Source organism: Lissotriton helveticus, chromosome 3_1 (assembly GCF_964261635.1).
Source record: "Lissotriton helveticus chromosome 3_1, aLisHel1.1, whole genome shotgun sequence".
In the NCBI taxonomy this organism is placed as follows: Eukaryota; Metazoa; Chordata; class Amphibia; order Caudata; family Salamandridae; genus Lissotriton; species Lissotriton helveticus.
Genome location: NC_136061.1, coordinates 1,779,198,554 through 1,779,216,397, shown reverse-complemented (window position 1 = coordinate 1,779,216,397; position 17,844 = coordinate 1,779,198,554). Strand labels below are relative to the sequence as shown.

The 17,844-nt window shown below is 47.3% G+C and overlaps 1 protein-coding gene across 4 annotated transcripts in view; it reads right to left on the bottom strand.

Moving 5' to 3' along the window:
• Positions 1-17,844, bottom strand: part of ZNF683 (zinc finger protein 683) — a 334,807-nt gene that overhangs the window by 48,202 nt on the left and 268,761 nt on the right. For all 4 annotated transcript variants that reach the window (XM_078682653.1, XM_078682651.1, XM_078682652.1 and 1 more), the window contains 3 exons: positions 17,199-17,397; positions 16,132-16,251; positions 2,810-3,044 (listed from right to left, as the gene is read on the bottom strand). In XM_078682653.1, the coding sequence (XP_078538779.1) occupies positions 2,810-3,044; positions 16,132-16,251; positions 17,199-17,357 (514 nt within the window). In that variant the 5' untranslated portion in view covers positions 17,358-17,397. The remainder of the gene's footprint in view (positions 1-2,809; positions 3,045-16,131; positions 16,252-17,198; positions 17,398-17,844) is intronic.

The following is a 17,844-nucleotide window of genomic DNA, read 5'->3' as shown; positions in this document are numbered from 1 at the left end:
AGAGGTACGAGGCAGGGCTGCCCCCAGTCCCTGCTTTTGTTTGACCTGTATATTAAGCCCTTCGACAATTTGATGAGAGTGGACATCTCAATTTCCCTTTTAGATCTGGAGACTTCTAAGTAAAATTAGCTCTATAAGCAGACTACCTAATTCTTTACACCACAAACCCCCAACAAGCAATTCCTAGACTAATGGAGTTGGCGGAGAGTTTTGGTAAAATATCAGGTTATAAGGTCAATACGGAAAAGACAGAAATAATGGAGTGGAATCAGAAGACGAAGATTCAGGGAGCTTAAAATCAAATGAGGTACTTGGGTGTACAGCTATCTCAGAAATTAGAGGACATTCCTTAAGTGAACTGGAAGAAAGCCAGTAAGGAGATAATGAGTTTAATGTCACGATGTACGAACCTACCATTAAACATCTATGGGAGGTTAACCTTGTAAAAATGATTATTCTTCCTAAAATTACCTTTCTCTACAACTCTATTTCCCTATCATTCAGAAAATAAGATATGGCTAAGCTACACGGAAAAATTGGCAGCTTTATCTGGTCCTCGAAGGGCCCAAGAATAGCATGGAAAAAGCTTAGAAGAAGGCTTGATGCGGGAGGATGGACTTTACTAGATTTATTCACTCATTGTTATGCTTTCCATTTTAAAACATTTCGCATGTTGGCTAATATCATCATTGGGACTATTATTTGAAGCCATGTTAGGAGATATCTAGCAAGGTCAGTAACATTTTCTTTATAAATACGGCGATCCAAAGTTTAAAAAAAAGGTAAGGCTGAAGATTTTAAGAGCTGCGTTAGAAACCTGGGTCTACATAAGAAAGAGACTAAAGATCCCATACTACTCATTGCGAGCCCCGATTTGGGAATCTCCAGGCACTCCTGAATGCCTGAAAGATCAACTGAGTCAGCCTTTGAAAGTAGGAGGCATATATTACTGGGCAGATCTCAAAAAGGATTCAACTTTAGTAAGCTGGGAAGTGCTCAACAATCCTACCAGAGGTAGTCTTACCAGGTTTAAATATTATCAGCTTTGCTCTTGATGGGCCACACAAAACTGGCCCCAGGAGCAGGAGAATCCAAAATTGGACCAAGTGACAAGAACAGATAAATGGAAGAATGAAATATCGGTTTGGTATTGGGCCCTCTTGCAAGCCGAGGACAATATAGAACCTGAATTTAATAGCTTATGGGGTGGACAATACAGTGATGAAGATAATAAGAAATTCTGGTTCGACTCCTTTGGTATGTTGCAGACAGAGGTAAAACCTGCATCGCTTAAGAGGAATCATCTGTGTACTATCTACAGAGTCTATTGGTCTCCCCAGAAGTTATCAAAGGTTACAGGCAACACGTATAAGTGCCCAAGGTGCAAATATTCCGCAGCATATGACATGCATATGTTTTTAGAATGTCCAAAATTCAAACTTTTTGGGATAGGGGTGTGCAATTTCTTGGAGGAAATACTTAGGAAGCCAATTAAAGTAAACCCCTGTTTGAAATTTTTTGGACTTCCACATGGATACCAGCTGAATGCACCTAGCTCAAAACTTATATTCTACGTCATATTATTGGTGAGACAGGAGATATGTAGGCTCTGGAAATCAGAACCCCCCTACCTTTGTCGAGGGTTTAAAGAATATTATTTACATGAGCGAATCAGACACCGCTTGTGATCCAATTAGCAGAGTTAAGATCTGGTCTGCACTAGAGGAGTGGAGGCAGACGACAAGCGAGTCCTATGATTAAGCCAAATATGCTGTTGGTCCTGGACTCTCCAATATCTTTTCTTTCCGAGGGTCCCCACATGTGAACGAAGATGGAAGTACAAAACAGCATTATCTTTGTGGGGAATATCCCGCTCTCTCTCTTTCCCCGAGGGCCGTCACATTTTGGTATAGAGAGAAAAGAGAAGTCCAAACAAGAGAGTTGGCAGAATGAGGACTAATAAAAAAAAAAAAAGGAGTTATGTCCAGTCTGTAGAAAGAAGTGTGCAGTTTGCAATAAAAGTTGGTTTTTAGCAATATATTTTCAGCATGTAATAAATAACATGTCTACAAATTATAATAATATCAGAGTTTACTCAGTAATAACCAAAGTTCAGTTTGTATTGGTGTGTTCTATAATACAGCCTTATAGCCCGCCGTCGCGGGCTATACAGGCCATTAAAGGCCCACTCCAGCGTTCGTCTCGGGCCTTTAATAAGGGAGAGGGACTTTAATATCAGTATATCCTAACTACGGCGGGCTATAAGGCTAATAGAACTTTTGCCCCTAGAGGGCAGAAAGTTCTACCAAAAAAACAAAGGCCTCACAGAGTCCGATGGGACTAAAATACACTTAGGCTCCGTGAGGCCTTTGTTCACAGCAAGAGCTGTGAAGAACAACATTGGAATGTTGGAGTTCGGGGCTTCTGCCGGCCTTTAGAAACCCGGAGCACTCCATTGTTTTCAATGGAGCGCCCAACATTCTTGTGTTCTAATAAGAAATGCCCAGTTTGTATTACGATGTCTTTAGTCTTTTGCGGTAACAGATTTGGCCTTAAAAGAAATGTTCAGTATGTAATAGGTGTTCAGTTTGTAATAAGATGTTAGCCCTTGTAAGCAGCTAGTAATAACGTGGCTAGCTTGTTGTAATAGTAGTACAGTTTATAACAATGTCTTCAGTAATTTGCAACTGTGAGGTTCAGTCTATAATAAGATATGACCCAGTCTGTAATAAGAGTTAGTCATTCACTACCAACAGGTGTTGAATCCATATTAATAGTAGACATTAGTTCAGAAGTAAAGGAGTCTCACCTGGTGAAACAGACTGATCCTTGGACTGCGCTGTGTCGGCTCGACTGTCCCAAACTAGGAGTTTGGTGCCAGCCAGGATAGGTCTGTGGGTGTGGAAGAAGATGGCCCCATCGGTCTGAACAGCAGTCAGGTTGTGCAGCTGACAGGAATGCACCCGCCGCACATAGCACATCCAGTTACAATAATGGGGATCTGATGTTTCCAGGAGCTTCTTATGGCATTCCTGTGAAAAAACCTTCACACACATAGACATATGCATCAGTGCTCTATAATAATTTATTTTTATTAATTGTTTTTAAGAAAAGATCCTTCTGTTATTTGTTTTGTTCTGTTTATTGATCTAAGCAACACAAAAGGATCCAAAATGCAGGCTTAGAAAGGTGCCAGCTGTTCTACAGGAAAGCCAGTGTAGAACTGTAAATAGGAAGTGTTATCACCCTACTCATTTTATCAATCTTGGAAGATTGGCAGGCTGAATCACCATGTAGTGACCAGAACCTATGATCTCCGGGTTACAAACAGATTTTCGCAACAAGCACTGAAATCATTAAGCTATCTTTATGGAAATCAACAGAGTCAGAGTATCACAATGTTTCATACATCACACATGCTGATGGCGCCTAAAACAAATGAACTGCAGCTTACAATGTTCTTTGGGTGCAGACTTAGCACCTCACCTGGCACACAAGTAAAATGAATCTGATATTGGCCATGTGATGTGACCTCATTCTTCCAGAGCTAGAGTTATGTGATGCACCACGTGTCCTTTTTTCCCTCACTTCTATCTCCTTCAAGAACATTATCGACGACCTAAAGACCGCCACAACATGATTTTAATGGTAAAATGACGATGTGCTGCTCAGTTGATGATTGGAATGTTTGTCAGTCTTTTTGTTTTTACCCTGGTTGCAAAACTTAGTGAATATTGGAAAACTTAGTGAATATTCAGTTCCCTTGGCATTCGGTCAGGTGTGCTTTAAACCATATTGAAATCAAATACCTAAAATGTTCTGTAATAATTAAATTGAATGATTCTAATATCTGTTTCTTCAGTAGTAGTGGTAGTAGCAGTACTAGTAGTATTAGCAGTAGTATTGATAACATTGGTATTACTATCTGTGGGGCTTATTACGAGTTTGGCAGAGAGGGTGTACAAAGTACCCTTTCCACCAGACTGAAGGTTCAACCGCCTATCAGACAGATGGACCTTAAGTGTGTCAGTGATTGAAACTATTCTGAGTCCTTCGCTGACATACTCCTTTGACCCACTAACTGAGGTTTGGCCATTTGACTGCCTACCTGATTTAGAGTGGGGTTGAATGACCATTTTTTACTATCCCTTACCATCAGGAAAATTTTGGGGGTAAGGGACAGTAAAAATGTTTAAATGAACCCCACACCATGCTAATGTTTAGAGTTGTCAGCAAGGCAGACAGACAACTCTAAATTTGGTGGGCGGCGGCCCCTAAGTATGGCGGGAATAAAGTACTCTGCCATACCAACAGATTTACCTCCATCCGTCAAACTCTAAGTCAGTCTCTAAATATCTCATGTTCTTAGAGCCATCAGCACTTGCAACTTTTTGGGTGTAACAGGTGATTCTTTGGAGGGATGGTAGGACTTACTAATTTCTTGCCTATACTCGAACAATTTTTCCTCCTCACTTGATAAATTTACACTTAAACTATGCTTGACCTTTCCGTCAACAATCTCTTACTTTGAGATCAAATAGATTCCAGGTGTAAGCTGCTTTTACAGCAAAAATGAGCAGTAACTTCTCTAACTGCCACTTATTTAGAGCAAAGCGGTATCACTGTATTTATAATACTGTATTAACCCAATTGTGGCACTACTGCAATGACACATCTTGCCCAGCTACCACCACCATAAAAGTGGTGGTGACTCTGTGCCTATAACTGAGGAAGAAACCTGCATAAGCATTATTTTCCACGCTTTAATCTTAATTTTATTTCTAGAGCATATACTTCTAATATGCCTTACTTTATTTTAAATAGCAGCCATTGAAACAATTTAGAAGCAGAAAACAGACTAAGAAAAAATGCTCTTCAATAGCTAAAAGTACAATACCCAGACCCCAGGGCAAACCCACCAATGAACATGGCACAACTATACACATGAATGTGGTATAAAGTTATCTGAGACTCGTAGACCATTCTCTTTTTTGCCGCTCTGTAGTTCCAAAAACTGTATCACTTCGGCTCAGTTTTAGTGGTATTATAATATTGAAAAGTGTGTGCTTGCCCATTTAATTGAAAGCACACCTACATTGCTCTTCCTCCAAGCGCTTCTTGCAGTTATTCCCCAGCGATGCCACAACAGAGATGCACTTAGTTTACGTTCCATCCACAGGATCCGCAGTAGACACATGTTTCCCCTAGCACAGCGCAAGCTACAGCATGGACTGTGGTGCCCAATGGTATTCAATTGATAGTTTTGAATAAGGACAACTTGATTGTTCAAGAGACATTTATTGGACGTTTCATTATTTGGATTACAGAGATAGGTTAAAGTAGTTTTATCTTCAACATGCCTTAGCAAAATATGGTTCCATCTGGCTCAACAGACCTGTCAGACAAGATTTGACCATGTGGTGTCAACAGAATGCCCACTGCCCCACCCTGAATATTCTATTGAGCTTAGAGGAGTCATCTCTGTCTATTCAGGTCAGTCTATTGTGTGCTCTTGTGGTGAATGTCACACCTCTGTCACACCTCTTTCCGGGCTAACCGATGGCTGGGAGTTGGCAGAGACTGACGTTAATTAGCCTTCTGACAGCTTAATTAGGAAAAAGATAACTTTCCTAAATTTACTTTTCCTTAAATTCTTATTAAAAATCCAACTTCACCATGGAGTTGGATTTTTAATAACTATTAAAAATATTTGTTTGAATATTTTTAAAGCTTGTCCGGTTTCCAAGATACAGTATTAGTATTTTTCTCAGTACTCTTTTTTTCTACATAGGACAGATGGCCCTGCCACAGTGAAAATAGTTTGTAGGGCCTTGTCACTGTAGGAACATTAACATTAATTTTATACATGCCCCACTATTAAATACCATGCACACTACCCTGTGGGCTACAAGGCTTCCATAGGATTGACTTACTAATATTTAAAGGGGGAGGGATAACTTGTTAAAAAAGGGTTACTTCAACAGGTCGCACTGCAAGTTTTACACTGCAGCAGTCACACTGCATGGTAGGCCTTAAACCATGTTTTCCTTTGTCACACTAGTGGACGGCAGAATAAGTGCTGTAATCCGAAGGTGATATGTTAACTTTCTATGCCATCTGAGTATTTGGTCACCAAATTCTATGGCCTTATAAGAAAGTTAATTAGGCTAATCAGGGATTAGCCAATGTCTGCATGTATAATGGGTAAAGGCACATACACCAGACACTTGCTCCAATGTGCAAAGCCTAACACACAGCAATAAAGTTCACCAAAAAATGGAAGTGACAGTGCAAAGGGTTGCCTTGCCCCACACATGCTCTCCCTAGCTAAAAAGCCAAGGAGCAATAGCCATTCCTTTGGCAGTTCTCATTGTTTTAATCGGAAAGCATGCGGGAAGCCCTCTGCATTTGTGGGTCAGTTCCAGTCTTACACCAGTAGGATGTAAGACAGTTGCCAAGCCCACTTCCTGTGGGAAGTTGGACCATCCCAACAGTTTTGGGGCTACCCTCAAGTTCTGCGTTCAACAGTACTGCCACTCAATCAAGCTCAGCTCTAGTCACTAGCCTGGTCCATGAGGACCCCTTCTCATCTACAGACCCCACCTGGGATAGAGCTAACATTCGCCTACCCTTAAAGGCATCCCTGCAAGTGTATAGGACTATCGTGGCCAACGAGGTAATGTGGCTCCTAAGTCTTTCTGTCCCAAAGTGAGGGCCAGCTCTGTCATGGTCCTGATGCCTGGTTTGGTTTCTTAAGCTACTTCTCAACCTTAACAGACTAGTCTTCACAGACTTATTCTGCCAAAGATAAGGCAACCCCTTCCAGTAAACACAATGTCGCAAATGCGTGAAAGTGCTTAGCAGATAGTGCCTTCCAGAAGGAGCCCCAAGGAGGACGAAAGCCCTAACCTAAACAAAAATCAACAAAGACTCCAGAAAGCTGAGATAACTTAACACAAGAAGAGGCAAATTGGTGAGCTGGAGAAAAGCTGTACAGATCGAAGCAGGTGTCACCGTCTTGAACAATGATATAGAAAAGTCAAGACAGGGAGTAGAACACTCATGGAGTACAGCGGAATAAGGTAAAAGAAAACAGGCAGAAGCAATGAGCCTGACGAACAACTACTCGAAGCGTTGAGACACAAAGAGTAGAAAGAGCCAATCCTTTTATAGGTCAGAAAACAGGAAGTTGTGTTGTCGCCATGTTGATTTGGGAAAGACCCTCAGTAACTTGCAGAGCAACTGCCATCTTAGGGTGGGACAACGATTTCCTTCCCCAACAACCTCACCAAGAAAACCTGGAAAGTTCACAAAAGCGTAGGTAGTGGAAAGGTTCATAGCACTGACAAATTTCAACTATCATTTTACTTTAATTCCTTTTGGGGGTAGAGGCATGCCTCTTGCAAATGTCATTCCATCTCCTTTTGGTGTGGCCCCTCTGTGCTCACCTCTACTCGTCCCTTCCCCCATCTGCTGCAAGGCCCTAACTATACATGTTATCATCCAGTATACCCTCATTGTATTGTCTTGTACTTGTATTTAGAAGCAAAAATAAGATCAGACTCATTGCATGCCACAACCATGAGGGTGTGCTTGGTTGTAAAGATGTATATGAGTGCGGTCTGTAGGGGAAGTGTTTTGGTGTAAAGTGTGAGGAACCACAGAGATGCTCTTTTCTTGTCTTGGGGGACAGTGCTTCATAGTGAAGTGATAAGAAGATGGACACAAAATAGAGTGTGGGTCATTTGCTTTATCGGTTAGTGGGAGTCATTCTGCAGGTCACTTGAAGACTTCTCGGGCAGCAGCTAAAACCACTGAACCGTGTCCTGCACTGCATGCAGCAGATGGATGCCCTGTACAATCTTGGACTTGCCACATTAATCTCCCTTTATGTCTCTCCCCACCATGGGATGCTGCTTTCAACCCATCGGTGTCTGATAACCAAAAGAGCCATTGGCAAAGGCCTAATGGGAAAAAAACATAAGGTGTGATGAGACAGCTGCTGGCCGAGTCGTTTCATAGGTGTACACATGTGTTTTGATGCATGCGCACACATACGTCATAACCCAAGTGGGGAAATGCATCACCATGCATGTACAGGCCTATGAAATGACATGGCTGCCATTTTTTATCTACTGATCCAAGATATATTGATAAATATAAAATATTTAATTTTACTAACTCAAAAACACTTTTTATAAGGCAGAGGGGCCGCCAGCAATTTGCTGTCTGGCGCTCCAATTCTTTTTTTTTTTGTAAAGGACTCTAGGGGTGGGTGAAGGAGCGGGTGAGTGGAAGCAATGGGAAGTGGGTGGGGTGGATAGAATAAAAAAAAAGGAGAAGAAAAACAGCAACACTTGAAGACGGGAGCAACACATGGTAGTGGGGGAGAAGCACAGAAAGGAAAGAGCCGCACAGAGGCCAGGGTAGAGTTTGGCTGGGAGAGAAGCACACAAGAGAGAGAGAGCAAGCAGCACAGAGTACAGGAGGTTATTTGGTGGAGGGAAAAGCACACGATGCAGAGAGGTAGAAAAAAAAAGCACTCTCGCAAAGTGCTTTACCAAAAAGAAACAAGCATTTGCAATGCAATAGGTCTAGCATTAGGAAAGTGTGAGCTATTGGTATTGTAAAGCTTACACTTTCCTAATGCGAGTCCTATTGGCTATGGCAATGCTTGTTGGTAGCAAGCAAGGACAGTGCTGTTGTGGTGCTGAGTGATGATGTGGTTGGGCTGAGTGATGTGGTGGTGTATTAGAGTGATGTGGTGGTGTACCAGAGTGATGTGGTGGTGTCCCAGAGTGATGTGGTGGTGTCCCCGAGTAATGTGGTGGTGTATTAGAGTGATGTGGTGGTGTCCCAGAGTGATGTGGTGGTGTCCCAGAGTGATGTGGTGGTGTCCCCGAGTAATGTGGTGGTGTCCCTGAGTGATGTGGTGGTGTCCCTGAGTGATGTGGTGGTGTCCCGAGTGATGTGGTGGTGTCCCCGAGTGATGTGGTGGTGTCCCAGAGTGATGTGGTGGTGTTCCTGAGTGATGTGGTGGTGTCCCCGAGTGATGTGGTTGTGTACCCGAGTGATGTGGTGGTGTCCCCGAGTGATGTGGTGGTGTCCCTGAGTGATGTGGGGGTGCCCCTGAGTGGTGCCCCTGATTGATGTGGTGGTGCCCCTGAGTGATGTGGTGGTGCCCCTGAGTTATGTGGCGGTGTCCCTGAGTGATGTGGCGGTGTTCCTGAGTGAAGAAGGGTGGAGTTGGAGGGTGGAGTTGGAGGGTGGAGTTGGAGTTGGAGGGTGGAGTTGGAGGTTGGAGGGTGAAGTTGGAGGGTGGAGTTGGAGGGTGGAGTTAGAGGGTGGAGTTGGAGGGTGGAGTTGGAGTTGGAGGGTGGAGTTGGAGGGTGGAGGGTGGAGTTGGAGGGTGGAGTCGGAGTTGGAGGGTGGAGTTGGAGGGTGGAGTTGGAGGGTGGAGTCTGAGGGTGGAGTCGGAGTTGGAGGGTGGAGTTGGAGGGAGGAGTTGGAGTTGGAGGGTGGAGTTGGAGGGTGGAGTTGGAGTTGGAGGGTGGAGTTTGAGTTGGAGGGTGGAGTTGGAGGGTGGAGTTGGAGGGTGGAGTTGTAGTGTGGAGTTGTAGGGTGGAGTTGTAGGGTGGAGTTGGAGTTGGAGGGTGGAGTTGGAGGGTGGAGTTGGAGGGAGGAGTTTGAGGGAGGAGATGGAGTTGGAGGGTGGAGTTGGAGTTGGAGGGTGGAGTTGGAGTTGGAGTTGGAAGTTGGAGTTGGAGTTGGAGGGTGGAGTTGGGGTTGGAGGGTGGAGTTGGAGTTGGAGGGTGGAGTTGGAGGGTGGAGTTGGAGGGTGGAGTTGGAGGGAGGAGTTTGAGTGAGGAGATGGAGTTGGAGGGTGGAGTTGGAGTTGGAGGGTGGAGTTGGAGTTGGAGGGTGGAGTTGGAGTTGGAGGGTGGAGTTGGGGTTGGAGGGTGGAGTTGGAGTTGGCGGGTGGAGTTGGAGGGTGGAGTTGGAGGGTGGAGTTGGCGTTGGAGGGTGGAGTTGGAGTTGGAGGGTGGACTTGGAGGGTGGAGTTGGAGTTGGAAGGTGGAGTTGGAGTTGAAGGGTGGAGTTGGAGGGTGGAGTTGGAGGTTGGAGTTGGAGTTGAAGGGTGGAGTTGGAGGGTGGAGTTGGAGTTGGAGGGTGGAGTTGGAGTTGGAGGGTGGAGTTGGAGTAGGAGGGTGGAGTTGGAGGGTGAAGTTGGAGGGTGGAGTTGGAGTTGGAGGGTGGAGTTGGAGGGTGGAGTTGGAGTTGGAGGGTGGAGTTGGAGGGTGGACTTGGAGGGTGGAGTTTGAGTGCGGACTTGGAGGGTGGAGTTGGAGGGTGGAGTTGGAGTTAGAGGGTTGGAGTTGGAGGGTGGAGTTGGAGTTGGAGGGTGGAGTTGGAGGGTAGAGGGTGGAGTTGGAGTGTGGAGTTGGAGTTGGAGGGTGGAGTTGGAGGGTGGAGTTGGAGTTGGAGGTTGGAGTTGGAGGGTGGAGTTGGATGGTAGAGTTGGAGTTGGAGGGTGGAGTTGGAGTTGGAGGATGGAGTTGAAGTTGGAGGATGGAGTTGGAGTTGGAGGATGGAGTTGAAGTTGGAGGGTGGAGTTGGAGGGTGGAGTTGGAGGGTGGAGTTGGAGTTGGAGGGTGGAGTTGGAGGGTGGAGTTGGATGGTGGAGTTGGAATTGGAGTTGGAAGGTGGAGTAGAGGGTGGAGTTGGAGGGTGGAGTTGGAGTTGGAGGGTGGAGTTGGAGGGTTGAGTTAGAGTTGGAGGGTGGAGTTGGAGGGTGGAATTGGAGGGTGGAATTGGAGGGTGGAGTTGGAGTTGGAGGATGGAGTTGGAGTTGAAGGGTGGAGTTGGAGGGTGGAGTTGGAGGGTGGAGGGTGGAGTTGGAGGGTGGAGTTGGAGGGTGGAGGGTGGAGTTGGAGTTGAAGGGTGGAGTTGGAGGATGGAGTTGGAGGGTGTATTTGGAGGGTGGAGTTGGGGGGTGGAGTTGGAGGGTGGAGTTGGAGGGTGGAGTTGGAGTTGGAGGGTGGAGTTGTAGGGTGGAGTTGGAGGGTTGAGTTGGAGGGTTGAGTTGGAGGGTGGAGTTGGAGGGTGGAGGGTGGAGTTGGAGGGTGGAGTTTTAGGGTGGAGGGTGGAGGGTGGAGTTGGAGGGTGGATTTGAAGGGTGGAGTTGGAGGGTGGAGTTGGAGGGTGGAGTTAGAGTTGGAGGGTATAGTTGGAGGGTGGAGTTGGAGGGTGGAGTCGGAGAGTAGAGTTGGAGTTGGAGGGTGGAGTTGTAGTTGTAGTTGGAGGGTGGAGTTGGAGTTGGAGGGTGGAGTGGGAATGGTGGAGGTGGAGTTGGAGGGTGGAGGTGGAGTTGGAGGGTGCAGTTGGAGTTGGAGGGAGAGCAAGGAGTAACAGAAAGAGCGTGGGTGCGAGAGCGAGAAAGAGACGTAGAGAGAGGGGTAGGAGGAGAGAAAAAATAACACACGAGTGGTGCGCACGTAGAAAGTGAAAAAAATGAAGTTAAAAACAACTGTTGAGTTGGAGGGTGGAGTTGGATGGTGGAGTTGGAGTTGGAGGGTGGAGTTGGAGGGTGGAGTTGGAGTTGGAGGGTGGAGTTGGAGGGTGGAGTAGGAGGGTGGAGTTGGAGTTGGAGGGTGGAGTTGGAGGGTGGAGTTGGAGGGTGGAGGTGGAGTTGGAGGGTGGAGGTGGAGTTGGAGTTGGAGGGTGGAGTTGGAGTTGGAGGGTGGAGTTGGAGGGTGGAGTTGGAGTTGGAGGGTGGAGTTGGAGGGTTGAGTTAGAGTTGGAGGGTGGAATTGGAGGGTGGAATTGGAGGGTGGAGTTGGAGTTGGAGGATGGAGTTGGAGTTGAAGGGTGGAGTTGGAGGGTGGAGTTGGAGGGTGGAGGGTGGAGTTGGAGGGTGGAGTTGGAGGGTGGAGGGTGGAGTTGGAGTTGAAGGGTGGAGTTGGAGGGTGGAGTTGGAGGGTGTATTTGGAGGGTGGAGTTGGGGGGTGGAGTTGGATGGTGGAGTTGGAGGGTGGAGTTGGAGTTGGAGGGTGGAGTTGTAGGGTGGAGTTGGAGGGTTGAGTTGGAGGGTTGAGTTGGAGGGTGGAGTTGGAGGGTGGAGGGTGGAGTTTTAGGGTGGAGGGTGGAGTTGGAGGGTGGATTTGAAGGGTGGAGTTGGAGGGTGGAGTTGGAGGGTGGAGTTAGAGTTGGAGGGTATAGTTGGAGGGTGGAGTTGGAGGGTGGAGTCGGAGAGTAGAGTTGGAGTTGGAGGGTGGAGTTGTAGTTGTAGTTGGAGGGTGGAGTTGGAGTTGGAGGGTGGAGTGGGAATGGTGGAGGTGGAGTTGGAGGGTGGAGGTGGAGTTGGAGGGTGGAGTTGGAGTTGGAGGGAGAGCAAGGAGTAACAGAAAGAGCGTGGGTGCGAGAGCGAGAAAGAGACGTAGAGAGAGGGGTAGGAGGAGAGAAAAAATAACACACGAGTGGTGCGCACGTAGAAAAAGAAAAAAATGAAGTTAAAAACAACTGTTGAGTTGGAGGGTGGAGTTGGATGGTGGAGTTGGAGTTGGAGGGTGGAGTTGGAGTTGGAGGGTGGAGTTGGAGTTGGAGGGTGGAGTTGGAGGGTGGAGTAGGAGGGTGGAGTTGGAGTTGGAGGGTGGAGTTGGAGGGTGGAGTTGGAGGGTGAAGTTGGAGTTGGAGGGAGAGCAAGGAGTAACAGAAAGAGCGTGGGTGCGAGAGCGAGAAAGAGACGTAGAGAGAGGGGTAGGAGGAGAGAAAAAATAACACACGAGTGGTGCGCACGTAGAAAGTGAAAAAAATGAAGTTAAAAACAACTGTTGAGTTGGAGGGTGGAGTTGGATGGTGGAGTTGGAGTTGGAGGGTGGAGTTGGAGTTGGAGGGTGGAGTTGGAGTTGGAGGGTGGAGTTGGAGGGTGGAGTAGGAGGGTGGAGTTGGAGTTGGAGGGTGGAGTTGGAGGGTGGAGTTGGAGGGTGGAGGTGGAGTTGGAGGGTGGAGGTGGAGTTGGAGTTGGAGGGTGGAGTTGGAGTTGGAGGGTGGAGTTGAAGGGTGGAGTTGGAGGGTGGAGTTGGAGTTGGAGGGTGGAGTTGAAGTTGGAGGGTGGACTTGGAGGGTGAAGTTGGAGGGTGGAGTTGGAGTTGGAGGGTGGAGTTGGAGTTGGAGGGTGGAGTTGGAGGGTGGAGTTGGAGGGTGGAGTTGGAGGGTGGAGTTGGAGTCGGAGGGTGGAGTTGGAGGGTGGAGTTGGAGGGTGGAGTTGGAGATGGAGGGTGGAGTTGGAGTTGGAGGGTGGATTTGGAGGGTGGAGTTGGAGTTGGAGGGGGAATCGTGGAGTTGGAGGGTGGAGTTGGAGGGTGGAGGGTGGAGTTGGAGTTGGAAGGTGGAGTTAGAGGGTGGAGTTGGAGGGTAGAGGGTGGAGTTAGAGGGTGGAGTTGGAGGGTGGAGGGTAGAGTTGGAGTTGGAAGGTGGAGTTATATGGTGGAGTTGGAGGGTAGAGGGTGGAGTTGGAGGGTGGAGTTGGAGGGTGGAGGGTGGAGTTGGAGGTTGGAGTTGGTGGGTGGAGTTGGAGTTGGAAGATGGAGTTGGAGTTGGAGGGTGGAGTTGGAGTTGGAAGGTGGAGTTGGAGTGTGGAGTTGGAGTTGGAGGGTGGAGTTGGAGGGTGAAGTTGTAGTTGGAGGGTGGAGTTGTAGTTGGAGGGTGGAGTTGGAGTTGGAGGGTGGAGTTGGAGGGTGGAGTTGGAGTTGGAGGGTGGAGGGTGGAGTTGGAGAGTGGAGTTGGAGGATGGAGTTGGAGTTGGAGTTGGAGTTGGAAGGTGGAGTAGAGGGTGGAGTTGGAGGGTGGGGTTGGAGTTGGAGGGTGGAGTTGGAGGGTGGAGTTGGAGGGTGAAGTTGGAGTTGGAGGGTGGAGTTGGAGTTGGAGGGTGGAGTTTGAGGGTGGAATTTGAGGGTGGAGTTGGAGGGTGGAGTTGGAGTTGGAGGGTGGATTTGGAGTCAGAGTTGGAGGGTGGAGTTGGAGTTGGAGGGTGGATTTGGAGGGTGGATTTGGAGGGTGGAGTTGGAGGGTGGAGTTGGATTTGGAGGGTGGAGTTGGGGGGTGGAGTTGGAGTTGGAGGATGGAGTTGGAGTTGAAGGGTGGAATAGGAGGGTGGAGTTGGAGGGTGGGGGGTGGAATTGGAGGGTGGAGTTGGAGGGTGGAGTTGGAGGTGGAGGGTGGAGTTGGAGGGTGGAGTTGGAGGGTGTATTTGGAGGGTGGAGTTGGAGGGTGGAGTTGGAGGGTGGAGTTGGAGTTGGAGTGTGGATTTGGAGTTGGAGGGTGGAGTAGGAGGGTGGAGTTGGAGTTGGAGGGTGGAGTTGGCGGGTGGAGTTGGAGTTGGAGGGTGGAGTTGGAGTTGGAGGGTGGAGTTGGAGTTGGAGGGTGGAGTTGGAGGGTGGAGTTGGAGGGTGGAGGGTGGAGTTGGAGGGTGAAGTTGGGGGGTGGAGGGTGGAGTTGGAGGGTGGATTTGAAGGGTGGAGTTGGAGGGTGGAGTTGGAGGGTTTATTTGGAGGTTGGAGTTGGAGGGTATAGTTGGAGGGTGGAGTTGGAGGGTGGAGTTGGAGGGTGGAGTTGGAGTTGGAGGGTGAAATGGGAGGGTGGAGGTGGAGTTGGAGGGTGGAGGTGGAGTTGGAGTTGGAGGGAGAGCAAGGAGTAACAGAAAGAGCGTGGGTGCGAGAGCGAGAAAGAGACGTAGAGAGAGGGGTAGGAGGAGAAAAAAAATAACACACGAGTGGTGCGCATGTAGAAAGTGAAAAAAATTGAGTTAAAAACACCTGCCGACTGCTTATATTTTTCAATATTCAGCATTGAAAGGGAAAGTAGGTTAGCGAGAGGGATGTTACGGGGAGAGTGAGGGAGAGCGCGAGAATGAGAGAGAACTACAGTGGATGAATGGAGATAAAGAGAGCAAGGAGTAACAGAAAGAGCGTGGGTGCGACAGCGAGAAAGAGACGTGAGGAGAGGAGCTTTTAGTGAGGGGCAAAAGGCCCACTGGTGAGCTTTAGCTAATGCATGGTGAGTGTAGGGCTAAAAGAACAAGATAGCAGGGAGTGCATTCCTTTCAAGTCTGATGCGGGGGGCGGGGGAGCGGCAGCCTTTGAAGTCTGATGGGGGGCCGGGGAGCAAATGGTGAGGCACATGCACTGGCTATAATCCGCATTCCAAAGCCCTCTGGCATCAAAGGAAGGTTGGGAGGGAACGAGCATATGGGGTGTGAGCAATAACGAAAGTAAGAGGGGAGCAGGAAGTGAGGCTGAGCGCGCGCTGGCAAAAGCAGTCCAGATGCCTGCTTCGTGCTTGAATGCCTCACATGCACTGGCCATAATCCGCATTCCAAAGCCCTCTTGTTAGGCTTTCCTGGAGCCCCTACATAATTTCTCGCAGAAGCAATGCGCAAGCGCATTGGCTACAGCGAGACCTAAAAAGTAGTTCCTTAAAAGTGAAGAAGTAGAAGGATACATGTCAACCGATCAAAAGGATGGTAAAGACGCTATGCGCCAGGGGAGAGACAAACACAAGAAGCAAATGAGACGGAGAATAAACCACCAGTGGTAAGTAATGAGAGGCCTGTGAGCCCACTGTCAGCTTTTGGTAAGCCTACAAAAGGCTCTTTCGCCACCAGACATCTTGCACATTCTGGTAGGCGCAACCTAAGCATTTGCCTCTTTTACTGCATAAAGTGAAGCTATCACAGTGAAAACATAATACTAGGTTTACAGTACCAAATTACAACCGTTTTTGGGATTCACCTTATATTCAGCAGTATTTTTGCAGTTTTTATCAATTTTCACAGAAATTAGCCATTTCAAAAAATGTAAGCATGCTGTTCACCAATCTTTAAAATATTTTACTGTGCTGTGGTATTGTGTAAAGGTTTTGGGTTATGTGCATGAGGAGCTGTTTTGTAACGTTCAAATGTTGAATACATTTCTAGAAATTGGATAAGATTTCACAACAAAAGCTCTGCATATCTTCCAGAGGCACCAGGAATGTTAACTTATCTCCAAATATGCCAACCCTGCTTTGGGTGCCTGGACCAGAATCAAAGCCCTGGAACCATGAACCCTGCAATGTTGGGACCCAGTAACTCACCGTCCACAGAAAGTCAGTCTCCACAGTCTTTGGAACAGCCTCTTTGGTGTAGATCTTCGCAACTAAAGGTCCAAAGCGTGTACCTGGGGGGATGTACTCCCTGCTGATCACCGCAGTCACCTGCAAGGAAACAAAATAAACTGTTATGGGCTTAAGGAAGGTGTCCTAACCTATCACAAGCCAAAGGAGAGGCGCCCAGAGGTCCCCTACACACTGAAAAACTTGCCCATGAGCAATGGCAATGGTTCCACATTCTTTTTTTCCCCACAGAAACCACAAATGCCATCGATTATTTATTTTACACCCTTCACTCACCACATTCACTAACAACTGCTGCTTACTACTCAACTCATTCCTAGTACATGCGCCACCACCTGCTCCACACCACATCCGGTGTTCACCATATTCATATCTCGCTGCTTTTTGTGCAGCACAACACCTAGCAGCAACTGCTTCATACTCCTACAACGTGGTCAGCTGTCATGCGTTTAACTGATCCACACTTCTCTCCCCTTTTATAACCACTACTATCACTTACAGATACCCACCCTTGTCACTACTCATTTACCACACCCACAAGAAACTGCTCAAAACAACTCACACCAACACCAACTACTCAACACACTTCTAAGCAAGCATTTACCACTGATTGCTAAAGACACCTCTCACAACAAAACTGACCATCAACAACCAAACGCACCTTCCAACACACACTGACCACAATCCTCACTAACAGCTGGTCCACACTGACCAGCACTGCTAAACACACCTGCCACGACACACTTACCCCCAACTGCTCAAAACACAAAAAAACTTGACGGCAAGGAAACCAATTTCCCAGAACAGCTTTCCCCTTCGTTACCACACCGTACACCCTCATGACAACTGATCCACACATTTAACATCATGTTTAACATACAGACACTCATCTAACTGATACACGCACCTGATCTGACATCACCATGCACATCGACGACCCACATTCTTCAAGCAAATCACTCCCTGCTTCATAGGAACATCCACCTCTCCTTTAAAGTTGTAACTTTATCTCCTCCCCTTACACATACCTCATTGCTGCTATTGTACTGGAAGGCCAGGTTTTGGGGGAGTGTGGCTCTTGCTCGAGGGAGGCCAAACGAGGTAAAGGGATCCCACGGCTGGTCATTAACAATATATGTAACTTGCTCATCCGGTTGTGTCTCGGTATGGCTCCTATCTCTTGTCATCTCTGATCTTTGCTACTCTTTGGTCACAGGGCGGCCATTCCTAAAAGAAAAAGACTCGTGCTGAATAAGGGCCTTACTGGGACTAACCTTCTCTTCCCAAAATCAGCAAATGAGTATATCATATTTTCTCAACAGGTAAGCCACTTTAGAAGTGGCTTCTGGCATTGCGGGGTCACTGAAACAACTTCAACAATAATTAAGTTATATATTCATAAGGGAATCCATCCTCTTCCGGAGCAGGCCATACTAACAAAGAATATTTTATATTTAAATATGTTTGAATGTAAACTTAAGTTGATATTGTTTGTGGTTATCATTTAAGACCAAAAAACCTACTTAATCACAGTCATTATGATGAACTACATAACCCTAACTCCACTAATACATTGCTCATAACATCACTCATGATTTCACAGATCACTTCGCCTGTGACATTACATATTGCACCATCACTGACATATTAGTAATGTTTCAGGTGCCCTCAATT